At 36.1% G+C, this 25,864-nt stretch overlaps 1 protein-coding gene across 1 annotated transcript in view; it reads right to left on the minus strand.

The window, feature by feature from the left end:
• Positions 1-1,242, minus strand: part of LOC141433147 (uncharacterized) — a gene marked incomplete in the record, with an annotated part of 51,345 nt that extends 50,103 nt beyond the window's left edge. Inside the window, 1 exon segment of the mRNA XM_074095019.1 lies at positions 1,133-1,242. Within this exon segment, the coding sequence (XP_073951120.1) occupies positions 1,133-1,205 (73 nt within the window).
• Between the last annotated feature and the right edge of the window lie 24,622 nt (positions 1,243-25,864).

Genomic DNA, 25,864 nt, shown 5'->3' on the forward strand with positions numbered 1-25,864 from the left:
ATGTCGGAAAATTAAATCGTGTTTTTTTTTATTGACGTTACATTGAGAGAGAGAGAGAGAGAGAGAGATAGTATGTAAATATTTCTCAATTAATTTCAGGGCCATCATGTACAACCGTTTAGGTTAGGTAAGGTTAGTTTTATAAAAATCCTGAAATATTTACAGTTTCAGAAATATTAACAGTTGGGAAATGAAAAGTTGCGAAATGAAACAGGTTGCCAAACGTTATTCGCCGAAACATTAGTAGACCGGGTTGTGACCATCTCTTCTAAGACACAATGACAGGCGAGAATATTTGCTATGTCAACACCTTCAAAGGACAGACGTATGAATTGCAAACTATGCTGGCATAGGGCGGCTTACTGCTTTACACAGAAACAGTCGTTTTTTTCGCACCTGGTAAAACGATTGGTGTCCAAAAGACATTGCAACTATTTTCGCTAATGTTTGATCCTGGTTATTCAGTACGAAAATGCTTCCTGCTTTTTACAAGCTTTTATTAGTTTCACCTGTCCCGTTGTCTGTCTGTCTGTCTGTCCGTCTGTCTGTCTGTCTGTAATCCAATCTTGCAAGTTAAATTCGACCGACTTGCAGTAGTTGTATTGAGTTAAAATTTGGTATACATATTATGTAAATTGCGTGACAATAGAATAATCTAGTAGTGTCATTCAGGATTGTCTCCGCAGGATGTAACTCTTTAACGCTTAATGACATCAACTTGAAATTTGGTATGCAAATATAGTTTGGATGACAATGCAAGTACAGTCAAAATACCACGCATAGGACTTATCACGCTAACACACACGAATAATATTTACCTCGACGTTTCGGCAACATTACAGTGGCAGTGAGGTAAATATTACTCGTGTGTGTTAGCGTGATAAGTCCTGTGCGTGGTATTTTGACTATGAGTGAAAATCACGAAAGCTTAAGACATTATGATGCAAGTACAGTCAACAAAAAGTACAGTCAGCAAAAAACTTGTATTTTTTTATGGTTAGGTTATTGAACTAAGCCGTCGGGTGACACTATGCAAGATATTGTTCATTTGTAAATAATTATCTTGTTTTAAGTATAATTTTTATTTGTCTTATCTTTTAATTAATTTTTAAAAAGTTAAAAAAATACATGCCATCATCAGAAGCGACGTTCACAATGAGACTGGCCGTACAGGCTAAGAGCAGTAGCCTCTTCCAAGAACACATTGTCACTCTCAGGCAGCGTCTGCTGTTTTATCAAGGGTAATTAGCTCTTTTATAGTCTCACTATATGAGTTCTCGCACTTGTTTAAACACGACAGTTAACCATATTAAATGAAAACATGTTATGTTCAAAACGACAATTAACCGCTGTAACATTGTTTTAAAAGCCATGTTTTGAGGTTGTTTTTACAATGAAAATGAAATGAGTATTTTATTTGATTAGGCTAAATTTTTTATTGAATAATCTGGTGAGTAACACTGATCTGCGCTACAGAACTCAAATTGTCGATGTGGGAATGAAGACCGCCAAATTAAAATGGGACTGGGCGGGACACGTCTGCCGCATGCATCCGGATCGCTGGGCCAAAGTAATCACCGATTGGGTTCCATGCGACGGGCCCCGGAGCAGAGGCAGACCTAGGAGGAGATGGCGGGACGACCTGGACCGATTCCAGTCAGATTGGCAGGAGCTGGCCAAGAGTAGAGACGAGTGGAATAAGTAAGGGGAGGCTTTTGCCCTGCAGTGGGACACATTATAAGCTATTTAAAAAAAAACTGGTGAGGGTAGCTCGTTTGATTTCATCTCTTACTTAAACTTTCAAATTATGTGCAACAAGTAGCTGTCATAAATATTTGTACTTTTCTATTTGGATTTCTATACGAACGTATGGAAAAAAGCTGGAAGAGGCCTTCATCCAAGGAAAGATCTCAATCCAAAAGATATAACCTTCCACTATTATTTATTCTGTACTTCTACTTACATTTAAATAATAAAACAATTAAGTACCTACCCACATATAAAATTAACAATAACAACATTTCAACTATTAATTAATTAACCCCCGACGCAAAAAGAGGGGTGATATGAAAAGGAAAACTAAAAACTTTTTATTTTATTTATATGAGTAGCCCTTTTCTAACGTCGTGACAGACGTAGGTACAGTGATTAAATAGCTGTAGTAAATGTTTGTTCGTTATTTGTCACCGCCATACTGAGACGGTTCGGTGACAGAGACAGTAGATGAACTGCAAAGATTATTAGTACCAATATAGAAAAAGAGTGGCAACTCTATGGTCAAATTTGCATGTATGGTAACAAGCGCTATCTGGTAGCTAGCTGGAGAACTAAATCTGACATAACACACACATGTACATGCACGCACACAACAAGTTTAAATAAATAATTAATAAATAAATAAAATCTTTATTCAATAAGACAAAATTGCACAAGAGAGGAATTAGCTTAACGTCTATAAAGCCCAGTTTAGACCTGTAAGAAAATTGCGCAACTTGAAGAAAACAGCAAAACATCAGATAAACTTAAAAATCATCCGCGAAAACCAGACAGCCAACATACAGCGGAAAGATGGCGGACAGACTGAATTTTTCAAGTTCACGTTTGACACATTTATCAATTTAGTGCTATCATTTTGTCGCCAGAGGCGCTGGCGTGTACGTGAAAAGGTGACGTTTTAAGTGTGCCCCCACTGATGAACTGGCTGAGGGTGCTCTTCTATACAGGCGTACTGGACGTTATTATAGTCCATTCAGGATAACATTGGACTCTAGAAGGTCACAGAAGAAGGGGTTCTAAACATTTTTTGTGAAGTCGTAATAATGATGATGATGATGAATAAAAGAAGTAATACGATGAAGTCGTAATTTTGTTTACTTTGTAAGTAGATTAATTATTACTTAATAAAATTAAAAAATAACACAATATTAATACGTAATTTGCTACATTATACTAATTCGATTTATATTTATACATAATTTAATAACGTTTCATGGACTCATCCGGTCTTCCCTGTTTAAAAATATTCTACTCGAAGTTACTGCTATGAAGCTCAAGCTTCTTTCAATTCCAAATTTCATCAAATTTGGTGCAGTGCTTTAGTTGTGAAAAGTTAACTATTCGTATATCATTAAAAGGTCATTTTGATCAAAAATGGTGATTAAAAACTATAAATAATGCACAATCTCAGCTTGTTTGTTTCTTATTTAGTCACTTAAGTAACGACACTAGCGACATCATCGAGATGCGACATCATCATGTTTTAGCACTCATCGAGAAACTTTCAACACTCCATCGGAACTAACCGCTCACCCGCGCACCCGGACAATAGATGTCGCTATTAAGCAATCAAATTATGATTGGTTTTTTGAGTCTTTTTGTATTTTTTATATTTTTATTTCAACTCCAAATTTTTGTTACTTTTACGGTCAGTCCGGTTCAGTTTGTATTTTCGATATGGATTTTACGAGATGACCGTAAAAGTAACAAAAATTGGAATTGAAATTACAATATAAAAAATACAAAAATACTCCAAAGACCAATCTAAAACACGTCACATGTCACAATATTACAAAACCTGCCAAGAGCTTGTCGGACACGCCCGAAATAGGGTTCCGTAGCCATTACGAAACAATCAAGTCATATTTTTCTATGAATTTCGTATTTTGTTCGGAATATTCCAAGTTTAGGTATATTTTGCAGGTGGTAGGACCTTGTGCAAGGTCCGCCCGGATTGCTACCACCATCTTGCTCGCTAATCCTGCCGTGAAGCAGCAGTGCTTGCACTGTTGTGTTTCGGCATGGAGAGTAAGACAGCCGGTGAAATTACTGGCACGTGAGGTATCCCATCTTAGGCCTCTAGGTTGGCAACGCGTCTGCAATACCCCTGGTGTTGCAGATATTTATGGGCGGTGGTGATCTCTTACCATCAGGAGACCCACTTGCTCGTTTGCCATCCAATTGAATAAAAAAAAAAAATTATACCTTAGGCTGCTATTTACGCTTAAACTACTAATATGTCTCAAGAAAACTTAACCGTTATAGTTTTCCTTGTATGTTTGATATACATAATACCATCCTGAATCTTTTCTAATTTTTCCACCCACCAGTTTAGATTTTAGAGGGGGGGGGGGACGCTCGATTTTAATGAAAATTTGCACTTTAAAGTTGAATAATTTGCAAACTAATCACTGAATAGAAAAATCGTTTTTGCGCCCCCCTAATGATTTTAAAAGACCTATTCAACGATACCACACACTACAAGATTGGATGAGAAAAAACCCACATTACGTCTATGGGAGGTACTTACTCTAAAATTTTTTTTTTTTAATTTTGAATGTAAGTACTATTTTGTCGGCATAGTTTACATATATATTCGTGCAAAATTACAGCTTTCTAGCACTGATATTCCCTGAGCAAAGCCGCGGACGGACAGACAGACAGACATAGCGAAACTATAAGGGTTCCGTTTTTGCCATTTTGACTCTAAAAAGTGGCCAAAGAAGAGAATTTTCGATTTAGTCAGATTCATGGTCTGGCTGGACATTCTCGCGCTCATTTTATATCGCGTCAAGTTTATACATAGAGTGGGACCTGTATGTGTATACGGTGTCCGGAATAACAATATATGAGATGATAAACTGGATTATTAGAAGAATTTGAACCGTCTTTGAAATTGAAATTGTTTATTGAAATAGTCTTTATAAAAAGTGTTTTTTTTTTTTTATAAATAAACTGAACTAAATAGTAAGTAGATGAAATTATCACACATCTGATTATCATTTAGGGTTCAAACTCTTACCAATATACTCCAGTGTACTGTGCAGTGTTAACATCGTCATCATAGACGTCATTCATATTATTTTTCATTCAGGAGTGTTTAAGTACGCTAAGGAGAAGATTGGTTTTGTCCGTTTATTAGTTTTCAAGATCGTGCTTCATTTATTTTATTCTTATCAGCCTATTATCCATCCACTGCTTAGTAAAAGTACAATTTTATGAAATTTTGCCGAGTTTTGCTTGTAGCATAGGTATCTATTGATTGCCCGGTGTCATCTCACCAACGTAACGAAAAGCCCAGACTAACTTGGAAGAAAAATCGAGCAAGTTGCATTACATTGCGTGGTCGTAAAGCAAACGAGTATTGTGGTCAATTGAGCGCCGCAATGTAATTTAACGTGAATGATTTTTCTTCTTGTCTAAGCTAGTCCAGGGTACTTTGACGATCAATCTGTAGCCTCCGCCACTCAAGAACTTGTTGAGTGCTTAGTAATTAAGTATCATCTTGAATTGTCACTGCCCATGAGCTAGCTCATAGCTCCAGAAAAATTTTTTTTAGTGCCGCGCGTCATTGCGATCAATTGTTAAATAAAGCCATTACTGTAATCCAATTAATTTATTGAAAAACAAATGTATTAGTTGCTTATAAGTACTTACACAGACATGTTAAAAACAGCTGTATCCACACTGGCGGTTGTTTTTTCTTAATTCAATATGGCAATATTTTTCATAGTTGGCCTTCGATTGCAAACACATGCTCAAACTATGACAGCAAAAAAAATTCAATATATCTTGATGCCAACTGCATTTCGTCTCACATTAAAATTACCTTGGGCTGTGTAGTTGCCGAACAGGTCCAGTGCGTATTGATAACTTCGGACACACAGGGTTCACTCAAGATATTTTCGTTCACCGCAAAGCGCGTATAATTTTGCACTTACATTTTGGATAACAAAAAAGTTAAACCGACTCCAAAAAAAAAAAAAAAATGGAACCGACTACAAAACCCTTGACAATATTTTTCTAGGTACGTACTAGCTCGAAGTCGGTGCCTCACCACGAGCCAGCAGGAGTGGGACAATAGTCGACTACCTCTTTTACATACTATGGGTTTCAATCCCTCCTGCTGGGTCGTGCTGAGTCACCGACTTCGATCTAGTACGTACCTAGAAAAATAGTGTCAAGGTTTTTGTAGTCGGTTCCATTTTTTGTTATTTTTTTTTTTAGTGATTCGTAGCCAAAGTACATCTCACAACGATTCCATTAAGCCCAAACACGACTTAGTTGCTTTGTTTTATAACAGAGTTCCGGTGCCTAACTTCTGGCTTCAGCATCAGATCAGTTCAAAATAATCATTAACTTAAAGCTTCTTCTTAGTCGCTTATCTAGTTATAATAATCATGATCGTTTATGGGCATTTTTATTTTTTTTTTGTACCTTGGCTTTTTGACCTGTCCAGTGACTTTTTCATCCTATTAAATCGTGTATACTTGAAAATTGTTGGTTTAAGATTATTTATTAGATAAATTAACTATTTATGTTTTTAATGATATCAATACAATTATCAATTAATGTTCAATTTACTAGTTTTTCTTAGAATTTGTGTTTGGAGATCCCCGATTTGACCGTGTCCATACCTAAAAGTCAAACTTCAAACATCAGTTTGAACCAGTAAAAAAAAGATCTCACGTATGGCAACATTTGTATTGGGTAGTGCAAAAACCTTATTTTCTAAAAAGGACCTTGTTGTCATTGCTTTAAAGTACAAAATGTAGAAATACCTATAATTTAACGTGTCCGAGAAATCGAGAAAAGGGGAATATCCCCCTATCCGTTACCAAGATATTACACATCGGCGAATTTTTATTGGCCGAATCACACGTTTATTTTGATCTAGCAACACCATTTTTCCTGTAGCAATACAGTACGGTTTGTCAAAACGATCTGTTTCTACTAAAATCGCGAGAGAGTAGCGTGTTGTGTGGTGGTCCAGAAACTTTCTCCCTTCTCCGTTACAAGAATATGAAGGAATGAATATGGTTATCTTTGGCGTAATTCAAATAACTTGATCATTATTTATTTGACAATAAGATTTCATTTGAAAACCTTCGTATTTAGAAGTCAAATGTGTTCCTAATCGTATTTAAACTGCAGAGTGTTTGTTTCGTTACTTACTTTCCGTTACTACATTTATAGTCACGTATAAGGGGAACATAAAAAAGTAACGAAAGGGAAACATAAAGCCGCGACTACAATTGTATTAAGTTTATTTTTTAAATTTATACAATTTCAAATTATTTTTGTAAAAAAACCTTTTAACTTTATTAAGTACCTTTCTGAGTACCTAACTTTACATACACGTTATGTTCATCCATTCAATAATGAGATGAAAATATCTGGAAAAGTTTTATTTCAATTAAAGAAGTACAATTTGTTATAGGAATGGCTCCTTTAACAGCTGTTATAAACAAAAACAATACAGGGAAAGGATTAAAAATGATCCAGTTAAATACGAAATTAAAAACCATGTGTTTTACTGATACACCATACTTAATAATATTCTTTTTGCACGTTTCCATCAGTTTAATTTTTTATGGGGTTACTGCTATTTTTGCAAAAATTTTCTACTGGAGGAAATAGTAGTGACAACCAAAACGCCGGTCACCGATTATAAGCGTAAACACAATATTATTCATTATGAAACAATTTTGGTATTTAATGTTTTAGTTTTTTATTTTGCATCTTTCTTTCCCATACTACTTATACGTATCTCTTTATAATTTATGGATTATAGCTACTTGTGGTATATATTTAAACACTAGCCTTATAATATAATCTGACTGTTCACTTTGCCAACCTAGATGTATAAACTTGTTTATAAATGACCTTTATAACCGCAGCCTTATGATTTCGTTACCATCCTTTTCGTTACTGTCCATTTTTAAAACACAATATATATATTTTTTATCTCATCGAAAATGAAGAAGTGTTCTTATTTTATACGTGCAATAGATAATTAATTAGTTCAGGTTTTTGGATAAAAACAATGCGTCTTATAAACTTCGTAGTTTTGAAGTGGTAGAGAAAATAGTGAGACGTTTTTGCCATTAGGTAACGGAATGGATCAAATATATGTCTGTTCTTTCAAATTTGTGAATATTTCCTGGTAAACATCAATAATTATGATAATTTACTACATTTGTAAGGAAATATAAAATAAATTTACCTATTTATACCTTCATATGATTTAATATCGTTAAAAGTTTATGGTAACGAAAGGGAGGAAAATTCGAGGTTAACCCATATTAAAAACAGAATATTTCTTAAATTCCTGCACATTTTACAAAACTATTGCCTAATAAAGGTACCCAGGACTAATAAAAATAGTTCAGTTACCTAATAGTCACTGATTATTTATAAAACGAAAAAACTCTTATAAAATATGTTGGTAGCACTTTGAAAAAAAATGCCCTTATAGACGAGCGAGCATTACTTAGCTTTGATGACTTCCATTGGTCATCACTGGTCTTCTTCATCAGGTCCAGGTTACCAAATGATTTTTCTGAATGTAAATCTTAATCTTATCTTAATGCTTAAAATGCCAAAATCGCCATAGGTGTGCCTATAAAATTTGAGGTTTGCCCTCGATTTTCCTAGGATCCTATCATCAGATCTTGACTTGTTGACAATGGGACCTCCTCAGAAGCCTCAGAAGCCTCAGAAGGACCCTTTTGATTAAAACAATAATTTTAAAATCGGTCCACAATTTACTGAGTAATCGGTGAACATACATAAAAAAAAATACAAACATTGGAACATAGAACCTCCTCCTTTTTTGAAGTCGGTTAAAAATAAGGCTTTTAATTGACTCAAAGTTGCTCAGCGAGTTATGGAGTTCCCTATGCTCGGGGTTTCTCCACGGGATCAAATCAGAAATGAGGAGATACTTGTAGAAGAACGAGGGTCACCGACATGGTCAAGCGAATATAAGCTCGTTGAAGTGGCAATGGGCAGGCCACGTAGCACGGAGAACCGATGGCTGTTGGGGCCGAAAATTTCGCGAGCGGAGACCGCGGGTCGGCAAGCGCGGCGTAGGACGTCCACCAACGAGATGGACAAATGACCTGGTAAAAGCCACGGGATCATGGCGGATGCAGGTCGCGCTTCTAACCGAAGCAACTAGAGGTCTATGGTTTAAAATGTTAATTTCAAACTTCTGATTTTAAGCTTTACGTTAACATAAAATTACCGATGAATATATTTATCTGATTTAACTCGTGTAGGACTAACGCAGTCATCTGTTTAAATATTTGTTGTTTTTTACTCTTTATGAATAATTTTTAACTGACTTCAAAAAAGGAGGAGGTTATCAATTCGGTTGTATTTTTTTTAATGTTTGTCACCTCAGAACTCCGTCATTTATGAACCGATTTCAAAAAATATTTTTTTCGTTTGTCTAGGACTAGTGTATTCGTATTTAAATACAGTCTGTCAGTTCAATGTCAGTGTTTATTTATTTATTTATTTATTTTCGGAGAACCAACAGCTTTAATTTACAGAGTAAACTTATTTTATAGTATCAATAAAGCCAATTATAGGATCTCACAAGTAGACACAAATTTAAAAACAAGTAAAACTTACCTACGCGCAAAATCGCAAACATGCACCACGCAAACATTTCACGGCAATTACAGTGTTCTATGCCTTTCAGGCCAAAAACCTCAAAATCCACGGCTTACGGCTGCAACTCTGTGTCCTTTACGGCTTTTCGCAAATTCAACGGTAGTAAATTAATTAATTTATAACAAATTAACTTTTAGTACGTTTTTTTTGCTTACAACTCTCGTGGCACTACCAATATTACCATGCTCACTAAGCAAACGCGTTAAGGTAGCATTTGCTCGATAGTAGCATGCTCTTACTCTCTCTACTGCTCTCTCTGCTGCTACTAACGAGCATGTGTAACAGGCGCCTTAAAATATCTACATGTACATTTATTAGCGGTATTTATTATGTTTTTATTACAGAAGTTAACACAATTTTAAATAGTTTCATTGTTTAATTTAAATAAACGGAGTATACGAACTCTGGACTCCAGCTCTGAAATATTAAGAAAGAGAAAGCCACCACACTATTTTCCCAACAAAGTTGTCATGAAGGTTCACTACTGATCCTCATCCGACGACCGCTACCACTCAGCAGCAGTGGAGCGACTAAGAAGAAGTTTTCTAACTTTAGAATCTATTGCATTAATTTCACTCTTAAGTGCACAGATCCGCTTTAATTTTTTTTAAGTAGGTACGAAAATAATTTTAATTCGCACCGATAATAGTTATTATGATACAAGTGCGAAATGTGTAGGCAATTCCGAAGGAGTGGCGGAGAACTTAATACACGAGCGAAGCGAGTGTTTTTAGTTGGCACGAGTTGGGAATTTCCTACTTTTGACACGTATATCATACAACGTTTTACAATGCATTAAGCGAGAAAAAAATCGAGGCAGTGAAGTGACTTTAACATCATTTATTTGCTATACTACAGTAGCGGGCAATAGATATTCCTACCGACATGTACACAAAAACACAAACGTTAACGTATAAACTTTAATTAAACCAACTTTCATAACAATCATTGATCCAGAAGATTAGAACAGCTACGCTACAGCTACAAACTTATGATAGGTAAAGAAGACTTTTTTTTAAATCGTGATTTTTTACGATTAATTATTAGCCCTTGTTGCTTGACATTGTCCACAGTTATATTGGCAAGTTCATGTCTCCTGCACGCTCCTATAGTGCCAATAAATATCAGTGCAACAAAGTGAACATATCCATGTAATTGTTAATTGTCATCTAGTTGAACATGAAACTACCGTGAGACTTACTCATATTAAATGATATTGTAACGGATAACTCACGTCTTAAACTGAGTTTAGCTCGACATTTGTTCAGTGATTCTAATAAATAAAAGCAAATAAATAAGAATAAGAGCGTTTTCACATTATCCGATCCGATATTAATATCGGACGACGATACGATATCGGGGCAAGTAAAATGTATGAAATATGTACCTGTCTTTCATATTGTCCGGCCCGATATCGGATATCGAAGCCGACACCGACACGTTTGCGATCTAAATTGTCTCTGTGTGCGTTTAATTTAACCTTTTTAATGCCATCAAAACCGGCCAGATACAAATAGTACAACCAAATAAATTTTAAGTATTACAAGTTACGAAAAGCTTACCTATTATGATATATACTATCCTACTATTACAAATGCGAAAGTTTTTGTGTTTGTGTGTGCGTGTGCGTGTGTGTTTGTTTGTTACTCCTTCACGCTAGCTGGGCGTCTGGAATAACTCATAGGCTACTTTTATTTCGATATTTCCACGGGATAGGGATAAAATATCGAAATAACAGCTGTTCAACCGCTGTCCTTGATGTAAATCAAACAACGGTTGCTCGGCGAATGACAATGTATTTCATTTTGACACCCTATATATACTAGTCAGGAAAAATCTCGCCAGCGCGATTCAGGGTTGTATAATTTTCCATACAGCGACATCTATCGGTATATAAATTAAACAAAGACACATATTACTGCTATACAACAGCCGCTGGGCTTAGTAGAGTCATGAAATTTGGTATGTATAGGTAGCTGGACGTCTGGAATAAAAACATAGGCTACTTTTTATTCCGAAATTCCCACGGGATAGGGATAAAATCTTAAACCGCTGGGTTTAGAGCCATGAAATTTTGTACAGTTGTTCTTAACACAACCTCAATGACGACCACAATATGAATTTTGAAATTTTTGAGATTTTTCCCAGGGTAATTTTGTAAAATCCGGGAATTTCAATTGTAACTACCAAATGGAATAGTTTAGGTACTCGTGCAAAGCCGCAGGTAAACTCTAGTTATCAATAAATACATAAATAGAAATACACACATACATACATAAATATATAAATAGTTGTAGTACATTCTTCTTCTTCTTAGTCGGTACACTCTTGCCCGAGTGGTCGTGGTCATCATTGTGAATCACGATGAGTGATGATTTTGGTAATACGGCGCCATTCGTACAGTTGTAGATAAGTAGTAGATACATAAGTACTACATAGGTTTTTGACGCACTCATAGACGTCTGTAGGTACAACACAAGAAGTGTTCAATCCATGACTCATCAGACAGAGTTTCTCGTCATCCATCGAGGTCGAAACTCATTCGATAATAAAAATAAATGGAACCATTTGTTACTTTATAATAGGGTTTTGCAGCAATAGTCGAGTGCTTGATTCAAAAAGCGCGTGCCTGAATCAGATATGAACCAAATGAACCCGAGTCCAGTTTACATTCATACGACACGTTTTTAACACCCGACGCAAAAAGAGGGGTGTTATAAGTTTGACCGCTATGTGTGTCTGTGTGTCTGTCTATGTCACCGTAGCTCTTAAGCGAGTGAACCGATTTGAATGCAGTTTTTTTTATTTAAAAGCAGGTTGTCTAGCGATGATTCTTAGACACGTTTTATAAACGATCGTCTATAAACGATCATGATTAATATACCTAGATAAACGACTAAGAAGAAGCTTTAACTTAATGATTCTTTCGAACTGATCTGATGCTGAAGCCAGAAGGTAGGCAACGGAACTCTGTCATAAAACAAAGCAACTAAGTCGTGTTTGGGCTTAATGGATTCGTTGTGAGATGTTCTTTGGCTACGAATCACTAAAAAGTGAGAAATAAAGAAAATTTTTAATAAAAAAGTAAAACCGACTCCAAAAAATAAAATAAATAACAAAAAATGGAACCGACAAAACCCTTGAAAATATTTTTCTAGGTACGTACTAGCTCGAAGTCGGTGACTCAGCACGACCCAGCAGGAGGATACCCATAGTATGTAAAAGAGGTAGACGACTATTGTCCCACTCCTGCTGGCTCGTGCTGAGGCACCGACTTCGAGCTAGTACGTACCTAGAAAAATATTTTCAAGGGTTTTGTAATCGGTTCCATTTTTTGTTATTTTATTTTTATTTTTTGGAGTCGGTTTTATATTAATCATCATCATCATTATTACGACTTCACAAAAAATGTTTAGAACCCCTTCTTCGGAGACCTTCTAGAGTCCAATGTTATCTTGAATGAACTTATAGCTTTGAATTAGAGACTCAATCGTCAGTATTACTTGTCACCTGTCACGTGTATGAAAAGTAAATGAAAAAGAAAAATATCACAACGTAAACGTATAGTTGTCGTATCCTCTAACTAAACAACCCCTACAGTGAGGGGGCGTAGTTCACATTTGCTACAAAACGCCCTACAACATAATTTTTGTAACCATTAAATAAATGAACTGTAGGAAATGAAAAAATAGGTAAATCCAATTAAGCCTGAAAAATAGTACACTTACAATGTTCTGATGTGATTACATCAAACAGATGACAAATTACCCGGTGTGTGTGAGATTTGTTGTCGGGTTAATTAAAGTGAACTATTTGTTGTATTTGCGATTTTTGTTTCACTTGTGATTTGTGTTATTTTCCTTTAAATTAGCACTTGCACACCACGACTGTAATACTCGTAGTCGAACTATGGCAAAGGCGGCGTTTAATGAAAGAATCTAGAGTTGTCCGTTTTCGCATAGTATTTTCGGTTAATATTTGTGGTTATTCGAATGTTGTCGCTTCTATCGACTCTTGTAGGGGTTTGTTGGACCAATCGACGCGGATTTTTTTTGTACTAGAATATTACAAAAAACTATTTTGGTGGATGGGCCGGGTTACAGCATTTCTGCTTTCCAGCGGCGATATGTCAATGAGTGAGATAATAAAGTGCAAATATTGGAAAGTTCACGAACACAGCTCCTTGTACGTCATTATGAGACACCTCACAATTTAATTGTTTGCAGCAAACATCATTATATTAATATAATGGGTATATTTTTTTTAATGCGAAACATCTGCACATTAAATTTGTTGCTAAGCACTTCAGTTTTTCTGTTAAGGTAAATTGTAGGTATTTATTAAAGACAGCACTAAAAGTAAATCACGTACCAGGGACCACGGCGTTTGTGCTTCTAATGTCATGTTGACATCTCATACATTTGCCAAAGAAGTTATAGCGAAATTGTTGATAAAAAGGTTCCATCCGTCAAAGGTCAGCGTCAAAAGTAGCTGCATACTTTTGTACTTTGTCGTTTAACAGCAACGTACTTAACAACATACACATTTGAAAGTGTTAAAACAACAAAGTAAAACAGTGATCCGCTACTTTGGATGCTGACGACTGTACGTGGTGTGATGATTCAGTGTCCTCGACTGTACATAAATTGATTCGGACAAGAGAATCCTCCGTGTCATAGCTTCTGTGAGTTACTTAATTGGCTGGGCGAATTTGAAGCGCGAGCGAAGCGTCTCCGTTTCAACTTAGGCCAAAGTTTTCGTATGTCTGTCCGGTTGTTCTCCTCTTTGCAGGTCGCGATATTTCTTAAATCTCGTGAAATTTGTAAGCCGGTTCGACAGTTGTTTTTTTTGTCGATTCAGCTTTTGTCAATTTTTCTCGCGAGTTCTAGTTTTTGTAGAACTACTGAAATTGAGAGCTTGTCTTCTTCTTCAGCCCCTTCTCACCCAATTCTGAGTGTAGGCTTCAAGCAGTGCACGCCATTTATAATCTACTCACACAAAATTACAGCTTTCTCACTAACAGCCTCTAAGCTAAGTTGCGAGCAGACGGCGGACGAATGGGCATGGTGATATTATAAGAGTTCCTCGCTGGAGCTCTAAAACGAATCAATTGCAATTTTCCTTTACCACCTTCCTTCCTATACCTCACAATAATCTGTGCAAAACACACGTCAACAAAGTAACATACGACCTGATTATTAATCCCGATAGTGGATTTCATCAAGATAGGAAAGTGATGGCAGCGTTTAGAAGTAGACTCAATCATTAATTTCCCAGTGCATTATTAACAGGTGATCGATCGAGGCGTGCAATTTGATGAATAGCCCGCCGTAAGGGCAGTGTGCTGTTAATTACAGTCCATTTTAAACCTCAAGTGATTAATGGGTTAAATGGAACAAATATCAAACACTAGGCGTTGATCGCGACTTTGCCAGCGAAAAATCGTTTATTGTACTCCTAGGGAATTATCCAATGCTCTGTGAAAATGGCTTCTTGTTAAAATTGAATTTTAACATAAATACATATATGAAAATACTACAGCATAATAATTTAAGCATAAAAATAAAACAAAAATTACGAAATTTGAAGCAAATATAGGAGCAAATAACCTAATTATACGTTGCTTATTTAGTTAATTTACCAGTTTCATTTTAGAAGGTAAAATTAACACCTTCATCATACAGACTTTTTAATCTGAATGAATAAAAACGCTGTATGAGGCCGTTACCTCTGTCATAATAAGTTTTAATTGTGAGGCACGAGATAAGGCTATACGAGCACAAATTATGGCAGTAAATTTAGTGTCCATTTGCATGAGAACGGGAGTGCACGTCTAGGCGTTCGGGCCTTAATGGTTCAACTATTTAAATGTCTTACCGTATCTTTATTCAATTTCATAACACACAGAGCACACACGAATTATGCTTTGAACTTCCTCTGGGGAACGTTATGGTGGCTATGTGTTGTGATGATGGTCGGTTTTGTGATATAGGTATACTGCGATTGGTGCATGTATGCTTAGGTATCGTCATAGTTTTCATATAATCATTGTTTTCATTTTCATTATTTTAATGGTTTGCTTTCAACACTGTCAGTAGTATCACAGAATCAGTAATAGTGTAGTAGGTATGCATTGTATGTATAACTCTTTACTAAACATAAAACAAATGAAATGAAGAAAAGGAAACACAAAAGCAAATATCCTTAAGAATAACTCTTCCATCTAGCTTTTGTCATGGTGTCAAATTTATGTTAGAAAATTTGAAGAGCCTGCCGTTCTCGTAATGATCTGTTGTGTGTAGTCATAAAAACTAAGGAATAAAAGGAATAGTTTAGAAAGTAGGGTAAACGTAAGATAAATACCCTCACAAAAAATTGAATGATATAAAATTGAAGACAGTAGATTTATTTCTTCTTGTGACTATAATAAGCATGGCAGAAGAAACATGAAAGCAGAATAAATGCAGTTGAGATGAGAGCGTTAAGAAGTATGATAGGAATTAAACTGAGTGACAGGATAAGAAATAGTGAGATAAGGAAACGTTGTGGTCTGAAAGAAGATGTAGTGACAAAAATTGAGAAAGGTATGCTGCGATGGTTTGGCCATGTCGAGAGAATGGATGAAGAACGATTGAGGAAAAAAGTGTATGAGGCGAGTGTGAATGAAAGTGTTGGAAGGAGTAGACCTAGGCGGACGTTTCGAGACCAAATCAGAGAAGTCTTGAAAAAAGGCCAGGTCAAGAGTACCCTAAACCGAAGAGCATGTATGAAGGAATAATGAAAGTGGACGAAGCGAAACAAATATGTAAGGATCATAGCAAGTGGAAAGAAGTGGTCTCTGCCTACCCTACGGAAAAAGGCGTGATTATATGTATGTATGTATTTACTATAATAAGAGGCGACAAGGAACCTAATGTGAGAGTGGTCGAATGTTATAAAAGGTCGCTGTTAATGCCAAAAGACCACGACGACTTAGTTCAGACTCAGACTTCAGAGTATAGCCATTTAGAAGAAAAACTAATAACGATGTCCATTTCATGATGCCAGTTTGTGTTGTGAATTTTGAATCTAAGAAAAGGGTTTCAGTGTTACATAACCCGTTTGTACGATGAATACGCAAAAACGTTCTCGAACCATCGATCAGCTCCAACATAATAAGCTCTGTTGTATTATATCCGTTCAATCAGTACCAGCCACTCGAATGATTGATTTTTAAAAGTCCGTACCTTTAGCGAACTGGTACCATTTACCTATATTTACCTCTTGTGTCCGCGATGTGGCCGCACCATCTAATAAACCCCTAAGCTTTGATCTGAGGGTACGAATGGAATGGAAAAGCATTTTTCTCTTCTCTTGCTTCTGCTTTTTTTCGCTCCGCTGCCCTTCATGTCAATAAAAACATACCCTTAATCACCAATCGTGGTTATTATTTTGCTGCTAATTATTATGGCTTGCTTGCTTGCGATTTATATCTAGGTAGGTACGCCGGTAAGAATTTTATAAACAGATAGCATTAGCATGGCATAGAGCTGTATTTTTGGAATCTTGAAAGAATTATGGTCATAATAATAACATTTGTAAGTCTCACAGATTTTTTCAAAATAACTAAAAGCTATGGCATTCTTGTCAACCGGTTCATATTAGGATAGCGTTGGAAAAAAGTAAATTTATATTTTTCATTGTTATCATCAGCCAGAAGACGTCCACTGTCGAACAAAAGCCTTCCCCTTAGAATACCACTATGAACAACTTGTCATTTGCATCCACCGGTTACCCGAAACTCTCGCAATGTCGTCAGTCCACCTAGTGGGAGTTTGTTTTCCGGTTCGTGGTCGACATTCAAGATTTTTTCCGGCATGGTTATCTGTTCTCTGAGCGATGTAGCCTGCCCATTGTGCCACTTTAACTTGGATATTATACGAGCTATGTCGGTGATTTTAGTTCTTCAGAGATTTTTTTGTATTCCAGATTCTAACCCGAAAAGAAACTCTTATCATAGCTCTTTCTAAGTAACTATCGTTCGTCGCGTTACTATGAGTCTCTCTGAGAGGCCATCGGTCAAGAAGTGGCACTTCTTTCAAGTAGCGCTGTTTCGGGTCTTATGTTTTAATGTTGATTTTTTTAACTTATCCGTAATGAAACCTCGTGACGATTCTTGTCATGCGTAATGTAATTAACGGCATCCCTCGCTGTCACGTGAATGTTTTTACGTACAACTTTATGCGCGTGTCACATTAATCATCATAACTTATTGTTGCGTACATTCATTCGCCAGATATAGGGTATCCGGCGGAATGAAAAAATATGTGCGCGTTTGATTAAGAGTGATTTACGTGGGTCAAGAAATGTATTTTCAAAGAGCTACATATTCAACAAATGGGTAGTTCTACAAGCGTTTCAACCGCTATCAGTCTCCTGTCGCATATATTGAAGAAATTAGATACCGTTGGCGAAAAAAATAATGAAGAAGAAGAAGAAGATTGATTTATTTGCCAACATGAACAATACAGGATAGGCACACAGATAAAATAATAAAGAATGTGTTTGCCAGTCCCTTGCACTGTGTGGCAAAAGGAACAGGCTCAGCTTATGCTGCGCTTGCTCAGAAGCTGCCAGCGCTGGTTTTCAGCCTGCCCCCGTTGACTCAGGCTAGCTAGAATGGCTTACATAGCAGGTAGATTGGCACGCAAAGTAAAAAAAAAATGAAAAATTAAATTAAAATATACTGACTTTAATTAACAATTACATAATAAACACCTGAGAACAACACTGGTGTCAATTAACGGCAATTAAGGCACTTCTCTCAATCTTACCTTGTATTTTTCTTTTGCACTTTAGGCGCTCATAATGTTTGTTGTCCTTATACCGCAATGACACATACCTTTGTGTTGTTTTTTTTGTACCTAATAATTTTGTTGTCTTGTGTTGTGAATAATGTATTTTCTTTCTTTCTTTCTTTCTTTCTTTATATATAAGCTAGAAACGTCGATTTCGCTTTACCAATTGGCGGTAGACTGAATGCGTTCGGTTTTTTATGGTTTCAAAAATGTATTCACTGTTGGTTGGCGTATTGTTTAGTCAAGTAAGATACTTTTAATAGAGATACCTGTGTTTTTGGTTTTAAGGAGTCAGGTATGTAGCATATTGTTTTTAAATAACCATTTTAACAGTAATATGCATTATTCATAATTGCAAAGTATACTTTTGGCGGTGTCTTAAAACAATTCAACTGCACACGATTGAATTGTTTAAGCCGGTGTTGCCATACAATTTAATATTTTTTTATTTAATTTTAATTTTTATTTTAAGTTAGTTTTTAGATAAGGTCCTCACTGAAAATCAGCGCCACGGCTTGCCGTGGCATTATGCTGAGTGGGGACCTATTTAGCGTCATGTATGTCTTTATTTGTTCTATGTTTGTTTTATGGCGTTAAATAAATGTATTTTCTTTCTTTCTTTCTTCCTTCTTTCTAACGGTAGTTGCAGCTATTTTCAAGTTGCGTTGCAAAAAGAACTGCTCGAAACTTGCGTTTAAAAGTACTGCAATGTAATACTACAATATGTATATAATATGTACTACTGTAATGGTAAGTAATTGTACTACATGCACACCATATCGTTTTATAAAATCCTTCCATTTTATCTGACTCATTTCTGCAGTATAAGCGACAGGAGACTGATAGGGGTTGAGACACTAGTAGAACAACCCAAATGTGGAAGAGAAGATTGTAGGACAATGTGAATAGTTTGCGTAGACCACTAACCCTGCTAAAGCTTAAACTATAAGCAGCGGTTCTTGTACCTACTGTTGTCTTCTGGAAGGGGAATACAAGGTGTCTGAATTTAATCTGCTATATTTAAGCAGGGGTTAGGTTAGTTGGCAGGTGGGCTGAAAAGATAACTTCATGGAAGGGGCCTGTGGGCAAGAGAACCAGAGGTAGGACGGCGGAGAGATGACTCGATAAAATTTTGAAAGCAGCAAGGAAAAATTGGTCTGATAAAGCAAATGACAGATCTATGTGGAGAAAAATGGAGGAGGCCTTTAATTTATGAAGAGGTCCTTGATAATTTGTTAAAAGGAAAGCATGTTTATAACAAATGTGAATATAATCTACTTATTATTATGAATTTAATTGTATTAAGGAAATAAAAGGTTTTATTATTATTATAGGTCCAACTACGACTACGACTGAACACCGCGGTAAGTAGATGTTTTTTAGTTTGTTTGTTTGTTTATACTCTTTATTGTACAATAAGGAAAAACAAAAAGATCAAAAAGGTAAAGGTTTTTTTATGGTTTTGAATTGTGGTTGACAAATAAATGTTTCCACTTATTGATTGTTGTTCAGAGTTCACCGTGACAGACGTGACTACCACTGATAAAAAAATTATGTAATCTTTTTTTAGATACTTTGAATACTAACTAAACAGACAATAACACAATGTTGACAAAGCATTGAAAATTCTTCTGATGTTGCGGGTCAATAATAACTTAAAAGAGCTGTTATAACTATTTACAAGCTTTTATTTAGTTTCGATGTGTTTGTCATCAAAAACTTAATCCACTTCCCGGCTACCGATTGAGCTGAAATTTTGCATACTTGTGTCGATTGCGTGACAACACAATAATCTGGTAGTGACATCCTGGTAGTCCGGCCAGGATCGTCTCCACAGGACGGAACTATTCAACGGTTAATGGCATCGACTTGAAATTTGGTATGCAAATGTAGTTTGGGTGACAATAAGTACAGTCAGCTAAAAAAGCTTATATTAAAAATTAAATTTTAAATTATTTTTACCAAAAACTTATTTTTTACTAGCCTGGTACAGTGTCCCACTGTTCTGCTGGCTGAATATAGACTGTCGAAACAAACAAGTTAAGTTTAAAAACCCGTCTACTCTAAAAAGCACGATGGAATACTTGACGTAACTTTCGTAGCTCCTAGCTGCTCGAATATTCACTTTAAGCAAAATTGCTACGAAACCTAGTAATTACCTTTGAAGACTAATCTTAAATTTCGCTCGGTTATTTCAACTTAACGTCAGTCATATATTTATTACGTTCCCATTAAATTAACAATTCACTCGGACCATAGAAATGATTGACACATAGTAGCCAACGCTGCAGTGGAACATTCTCAAATACAATTAATAGTTTAAAAAACACTAGAAAAACACGCTTTTATAAATGCACGTAAAAACAAAAAATAAATTATGGATCGTTCAAGTTGTCTCTGTTTCTGGGCTGAAGTGTAAACTATATGCTTTTAATTATAATATTTGATTGTAAAAGCGTGGGGCGCTGGAACAGGAAGTTAGTTTTAGTATTTGTTAACAAAAAAGAGAAGAGCAATCAAAAAATAAGGATCGACAAGAGCAAAACATAAGAATAAATATAAATGCATATGTAAACCCTGAAGTTACATAATACGGGAAAAAGCGAAAGTTTGTGTGTGTGCGCGCGTGCGTGCGTACGTGCGTACGTGCGTGCGTGCGTGCGTGTATGCTTGTGTGTGTGTGTGTGTGTGTGTGTGTGTGTGTGTGTGTGTGTGTGTGTGTGTGTGTGTGTGTGTGTGTGTGTGTGTGTGGTGTGTGTGTATGTGTGTTGTGTGTGTTTGTTACTAATTCACACGAAAACGGCTCAAAGGTTTTGGATGAAATTTGGTGTGTAGGTTGCTGGATGTCTGGAATAACACATAGGCTACTTTTTATCCCAATATTCCCACCGGATAGGGATAAAATCTTGAAATGTGAATTTTTGGGTTTACAGTCAAGAATTTTGTACAAGTTGTTCTTAGTACAACGTCAATGACGACCACGATATATATTTTGGGAATTCCCAGGGGAATTTCAGATAATCCCGGAATTTGGTTGGTTGAATGGTTTACGTGTGCGAAGCCGCAGGTAAATTCTAGTTGTTACACAATACGAGAAAACAATAGCGAAAAGGCCTACACATCGCCGTATAAAATATCCATTAGGCTAAACAATGGCAGTTTATGATATCGTGTTCACTCTTGCGGGTGAATTGAAACAGATTTGGGCGTTTCGATTGCTTCTTTTGTATACTTATTGGCATACGAATCTAGTTACCGACACGTGACAAATGATGTTCTGGGGACGTTTTTCATTGAAAAAATATATCAGATATTTACTTATTATTTTTATGTTGGATATATATATTTTTTATCCCACATTTTTATTTTGTGTTCACCGATAATAAGATTAATAATTACTTATTCATTTTATGATTTACATTCGGGTTTTGCTCCGCATACCTTGATTTTAGAGAAGCTCGATATTTCTGTTGTATGCGCCATGATCACGAGACGACCCAAAAACCCCAAACATAATCTGAATTTAAATCATAAAATTATTTATGACTGCTAAAGTCTAAAACATCCTATCGTATCCTACTAATATTATAAATGTGGATGTTTGTTACTCAATCACGTCTATACCGCTGAACCAATTTAGATAAAATTCGATATACAAATACTTTGAGTCCCGGGGAAGGATATAGGTTAGTTTTAATCCCGGAAAATTATATAGTTCCCGCAGGATAGCGATAAACGAATACGTACTACGCGGACGGAGAATTATTGTCCTATTTGGAATTAAAATGATGATGATGATCATGATGTGATCCTGTTATCCCTCAGACCAATTGAGCCAGCCTCCTTCTCAACTGATCGCCTCCACGTGGTCCGAGGACGTCCTGGCCGTCTTAAAAAAAATCCTACCAAAAAGTACTTGCTGTCAGAATGATTTGATTATACATAAATTTGATTAAAATTGGTTTTGCTATTGTTTTAATCACGTTTGAAGTCAGTTGATGTTTTCAAAAACATTTCCATATAAATTTAACATCCCAATTTGTATAAAAAAAATACATCGTTTTCGATCTATATAGGATACAATGCTGAGTATAGGTTTTTCTGAAATTGCTTGGGCTTTATAGTTTCCACGTAAGCCCAGTGCAAATAGAGAACTTCACACAAACCATTGAATTACTTCTCAAACGTTTTCAAATGTGATTTCTCACATAAGAAAATTCTTAAGAACACAGGTGCGTGGGCAAATTCAGTAACGTAGCATGATTCAAAAATTATATAAATTAGCCAATCTCTGTTCGTTCTGTTAATACATAATATTTGTGATGAATTGCTCAATCGCTTAGCATAATACCAGCGATTGGTTTCTGAGTATCTTTCTTCATAAAATCCTTCCGGCTCAGGGGAAACGTGAATGCTTCCGCGTTCGGTTCTGTTTCCATAACCTACTTATTTATGTAAGTAGGTATTTATTTTATCTCCTGACAAATAATGTTTCAAGCAATTCATTACCTGACTACGGCGTTGCCAATAGAAAGAGTTATGTAACTGACAGGCTACGTATATAGCGTGATAGTTTGTTAGTTCATTGTTACAGGCGTTATGGCGAGGTATTGGCTATGGATTAATGAACACTATTTTACAAGCTTTTATTTAGTTTCACCTGTCCCGTTGTCTGTCTATCTGTCTGTCTGTCTAGTCTGTCTGTAATTAAATCTTGCAAGTTTTATGTGACCAACTTCCAGTAGTCAGATTGACTTGAAATTTGGAATACTTATGTAAATCGCGTGACAATATAATAATCTAGTAGTCAAATCCTGGTAGTCCAGCCAGGATCGTCTCCGCAGGACGGAACTCTTCAACGGTTAATAGCATCGACTTGAAATTTGGCATGCAATTGTAGTTTGGGTGACAATGCAAGTATAAACAAAAAGTACAGTCAGCAAAAAAGATTCTATTAAAATGTTTTTTTTATGGATAGGTTATTTACCGCATTTCCGCTACAAATTAGCCACCACATTGTTTACATTTACTACGTGTTACACAGATTTAAGCTACGTTTCCACCAATAATGTGCGAGGATGTGTTGCGATGAATGTATTTTTCACTAACCAATAGTAACGCTTCATTTACCTGGCCTCGGCACATCTTATGTGGAAAGAGCTGAGCGGAGCGAGGCGCGGTAAATGAAATGTTATATTGGTTCATGACATGAAAAACACATTCCTCGCACATCTCTAGTGGAAACAGAGCTTTAATTGTGGAGAAGCAAAGGAAGAATAGTATGATTCACTGATAGTTTGTTCTCTACTACAGCCGAAACTACTGCACCGATTTTCACAATGGAGGTTGTTACAATCGTTTTGATCCTTTGAGGATTTTTCTAGAATATTCTAGATAAATACTCAAAGTTTTGATCTAAAACATGTTTTGAGATACATTTCATAGTTGCACCATCAAATCGTATGATTGTAAATCTTTTATGAAATTAAGATTAGTTTTTGAAGCCTTTTTGTATTTTTAAAAATCAAACTGAAATATAGATGATGATTTTATGATGCAAAAATAAAGAAAAACACAATTGACAAAAGTTGAGATACACGTGCGAAGGAATCAAATACCTAAACATTTCATTTATAAATGCAGAGAGTACTAATGAACTAGTACGAAGAGAACTCTACCACTTTGTGTGTGTGTGGATGAGAGGAACATTTAGTTAGCAAATCTTTGCATGGAGTACCTAACAAAAATTCAGCCGCAGACAGAATTTGGATGGGTGACCGCAGTATATTTTAGGGAGGCACGGAACCACGACCACCTCCTGAAGTTTTGAGATAAGAATTTCGGACAGAAATAATTTTCATGTTTCATATTTTAAAGACTCGACATCTGAGACTCGACACGATTTTAGTTTTCACCATTTTTGTTTAAGTCAAGTGTTGTCATTTAGAGCTGGCAAATATTGCATGCCTCGGAGTTTACATGCACCAAGTTGATCCTCATGCTACAATATTGCTAGCGCCATTGCAACCTGTGGTATCTTACGAGTATGTTAGTGAATATGTTAAACATTCCCTTGATATTTCGATGATTGCTATTCAAATTACCGAACCAGCATAAAGGTAATTTTATTTTGTTTTACAAATTCCGCCTCCAATAAAGTCCCGCGAAACTTGTCACTTTTTCCATTACCTCCGGATTTCACTATCTTTAAATTGTGATTTACGATTTCCCGCATATCACCCCTTTACCTCCGCAAGCAGTTCTCAAACTTTTATCGCTCGCTCCTTAAATCGACAGACTGTAATGTAATTTGTTCAACTGTGGCCCATCCCTGGAGATATCGCATCAGAACATAGAAGTTATGGCTGCGCAGTTTACCCTTTAGAAGCGTATCGAAGTAGATTTACTAGATTTAGCTTATACGGCTGCGTTCCGACGGAGAAACTAACAGGGTTGCGTTATCGGGCTGATCTTTTGTGTTGAAGATATGTATAACTGTAAAAGGATGCGCGTAAGAACGGGGAACCATGTCGTTTGAGGGCTTTGAAAGGGATTTTTGAAAAAGAGCGAAAGAAAAGGATTTGTTTAACTATTTAATCGAATTAGTTACATTTTGCTCTCTTATCGTCTCCGAGGGAATATTCAAGCGCTTAGACCAGTCGTGGTAATGGCGTAATATAGATGTAAACCTATAATTAACTAACTATTTCCAACGGTTTCACCTGTTGCTCGTTGGAACCATTTTAATACGAAAATCTAAAAGTTTACTTAGTATTTCAACTTGAAATAGTTAACTCTCAAACGAATTTTCTCTTGGAAATTAATCCACCAACCTAACTCTGACAGCGGTGGACACGCCACAGCCGCACTTAACTGGGATGACAGCTGAATCTATTTGACTACAACAGTAGTCGGCTTGATGGAGCTTATACTGTTAATAATCTTATTCAATCAGTTCAAATTAGTCTGATGAAGCTGGCCGGGAATAATTAATTCAGTTACGTCTTTAAAATATCCTTTTTATTGATATTACTTTTTGTTGCCTTTTCATCGGATTTACAAACATAAACACATATACGCATGCGTGCACCAACCCACATCCCCAGCCTATATACGAGTACGTCTCACTGCTGGGCACAGGCAACCTCTCAGAATGAGAATTTTAGAAAAGGACTGTGCGCCAAAATGGACCAAAAACCAACAAAGCTGAGCCATACAGCCATATCAAGTAGCGGTTACGGCATAAGTCGACACTTATTAGGACACATTTTTGTAACATTGTTCGGTAACGTTACGTTGTCGCGTAAACCCATGTTGTGACGCCGTTTCAAAAAGTGGAGAATAATCGTTACAAATTTCAGTTACACTGCTGTCGCAGTGTTGACACATCGCGACTTATTTGTGCTCATTTCTAACGCGTATTCATTCATTCGTCGTTTTATTGGTTCCATTCATTGTATTTGACATTTGACATTTTTTGTTATTGTTTGGTTGGTGTTTCGTATTTCTTTTCAATGGACGTGTCGCAAGTGTGTCATCATTAAATCTTCGCCACTTTTAGATATTTA

Source organism: Choristoneura fumiferana, chromosome 12 (assembly GCF_025370935.1).
Source record: "Choristoneura fumiferana chromosome 12, NRCan_CFum_1, whole genome shotgun sequence".
Classification (NCBI taxonomy): domain Eukaryota; kingdom Metazoa; phylum Arthropoda; class Insecta; order Lepidoptera; family Tortricidae; genus Choristoneura; species Choristoneura fumiferana.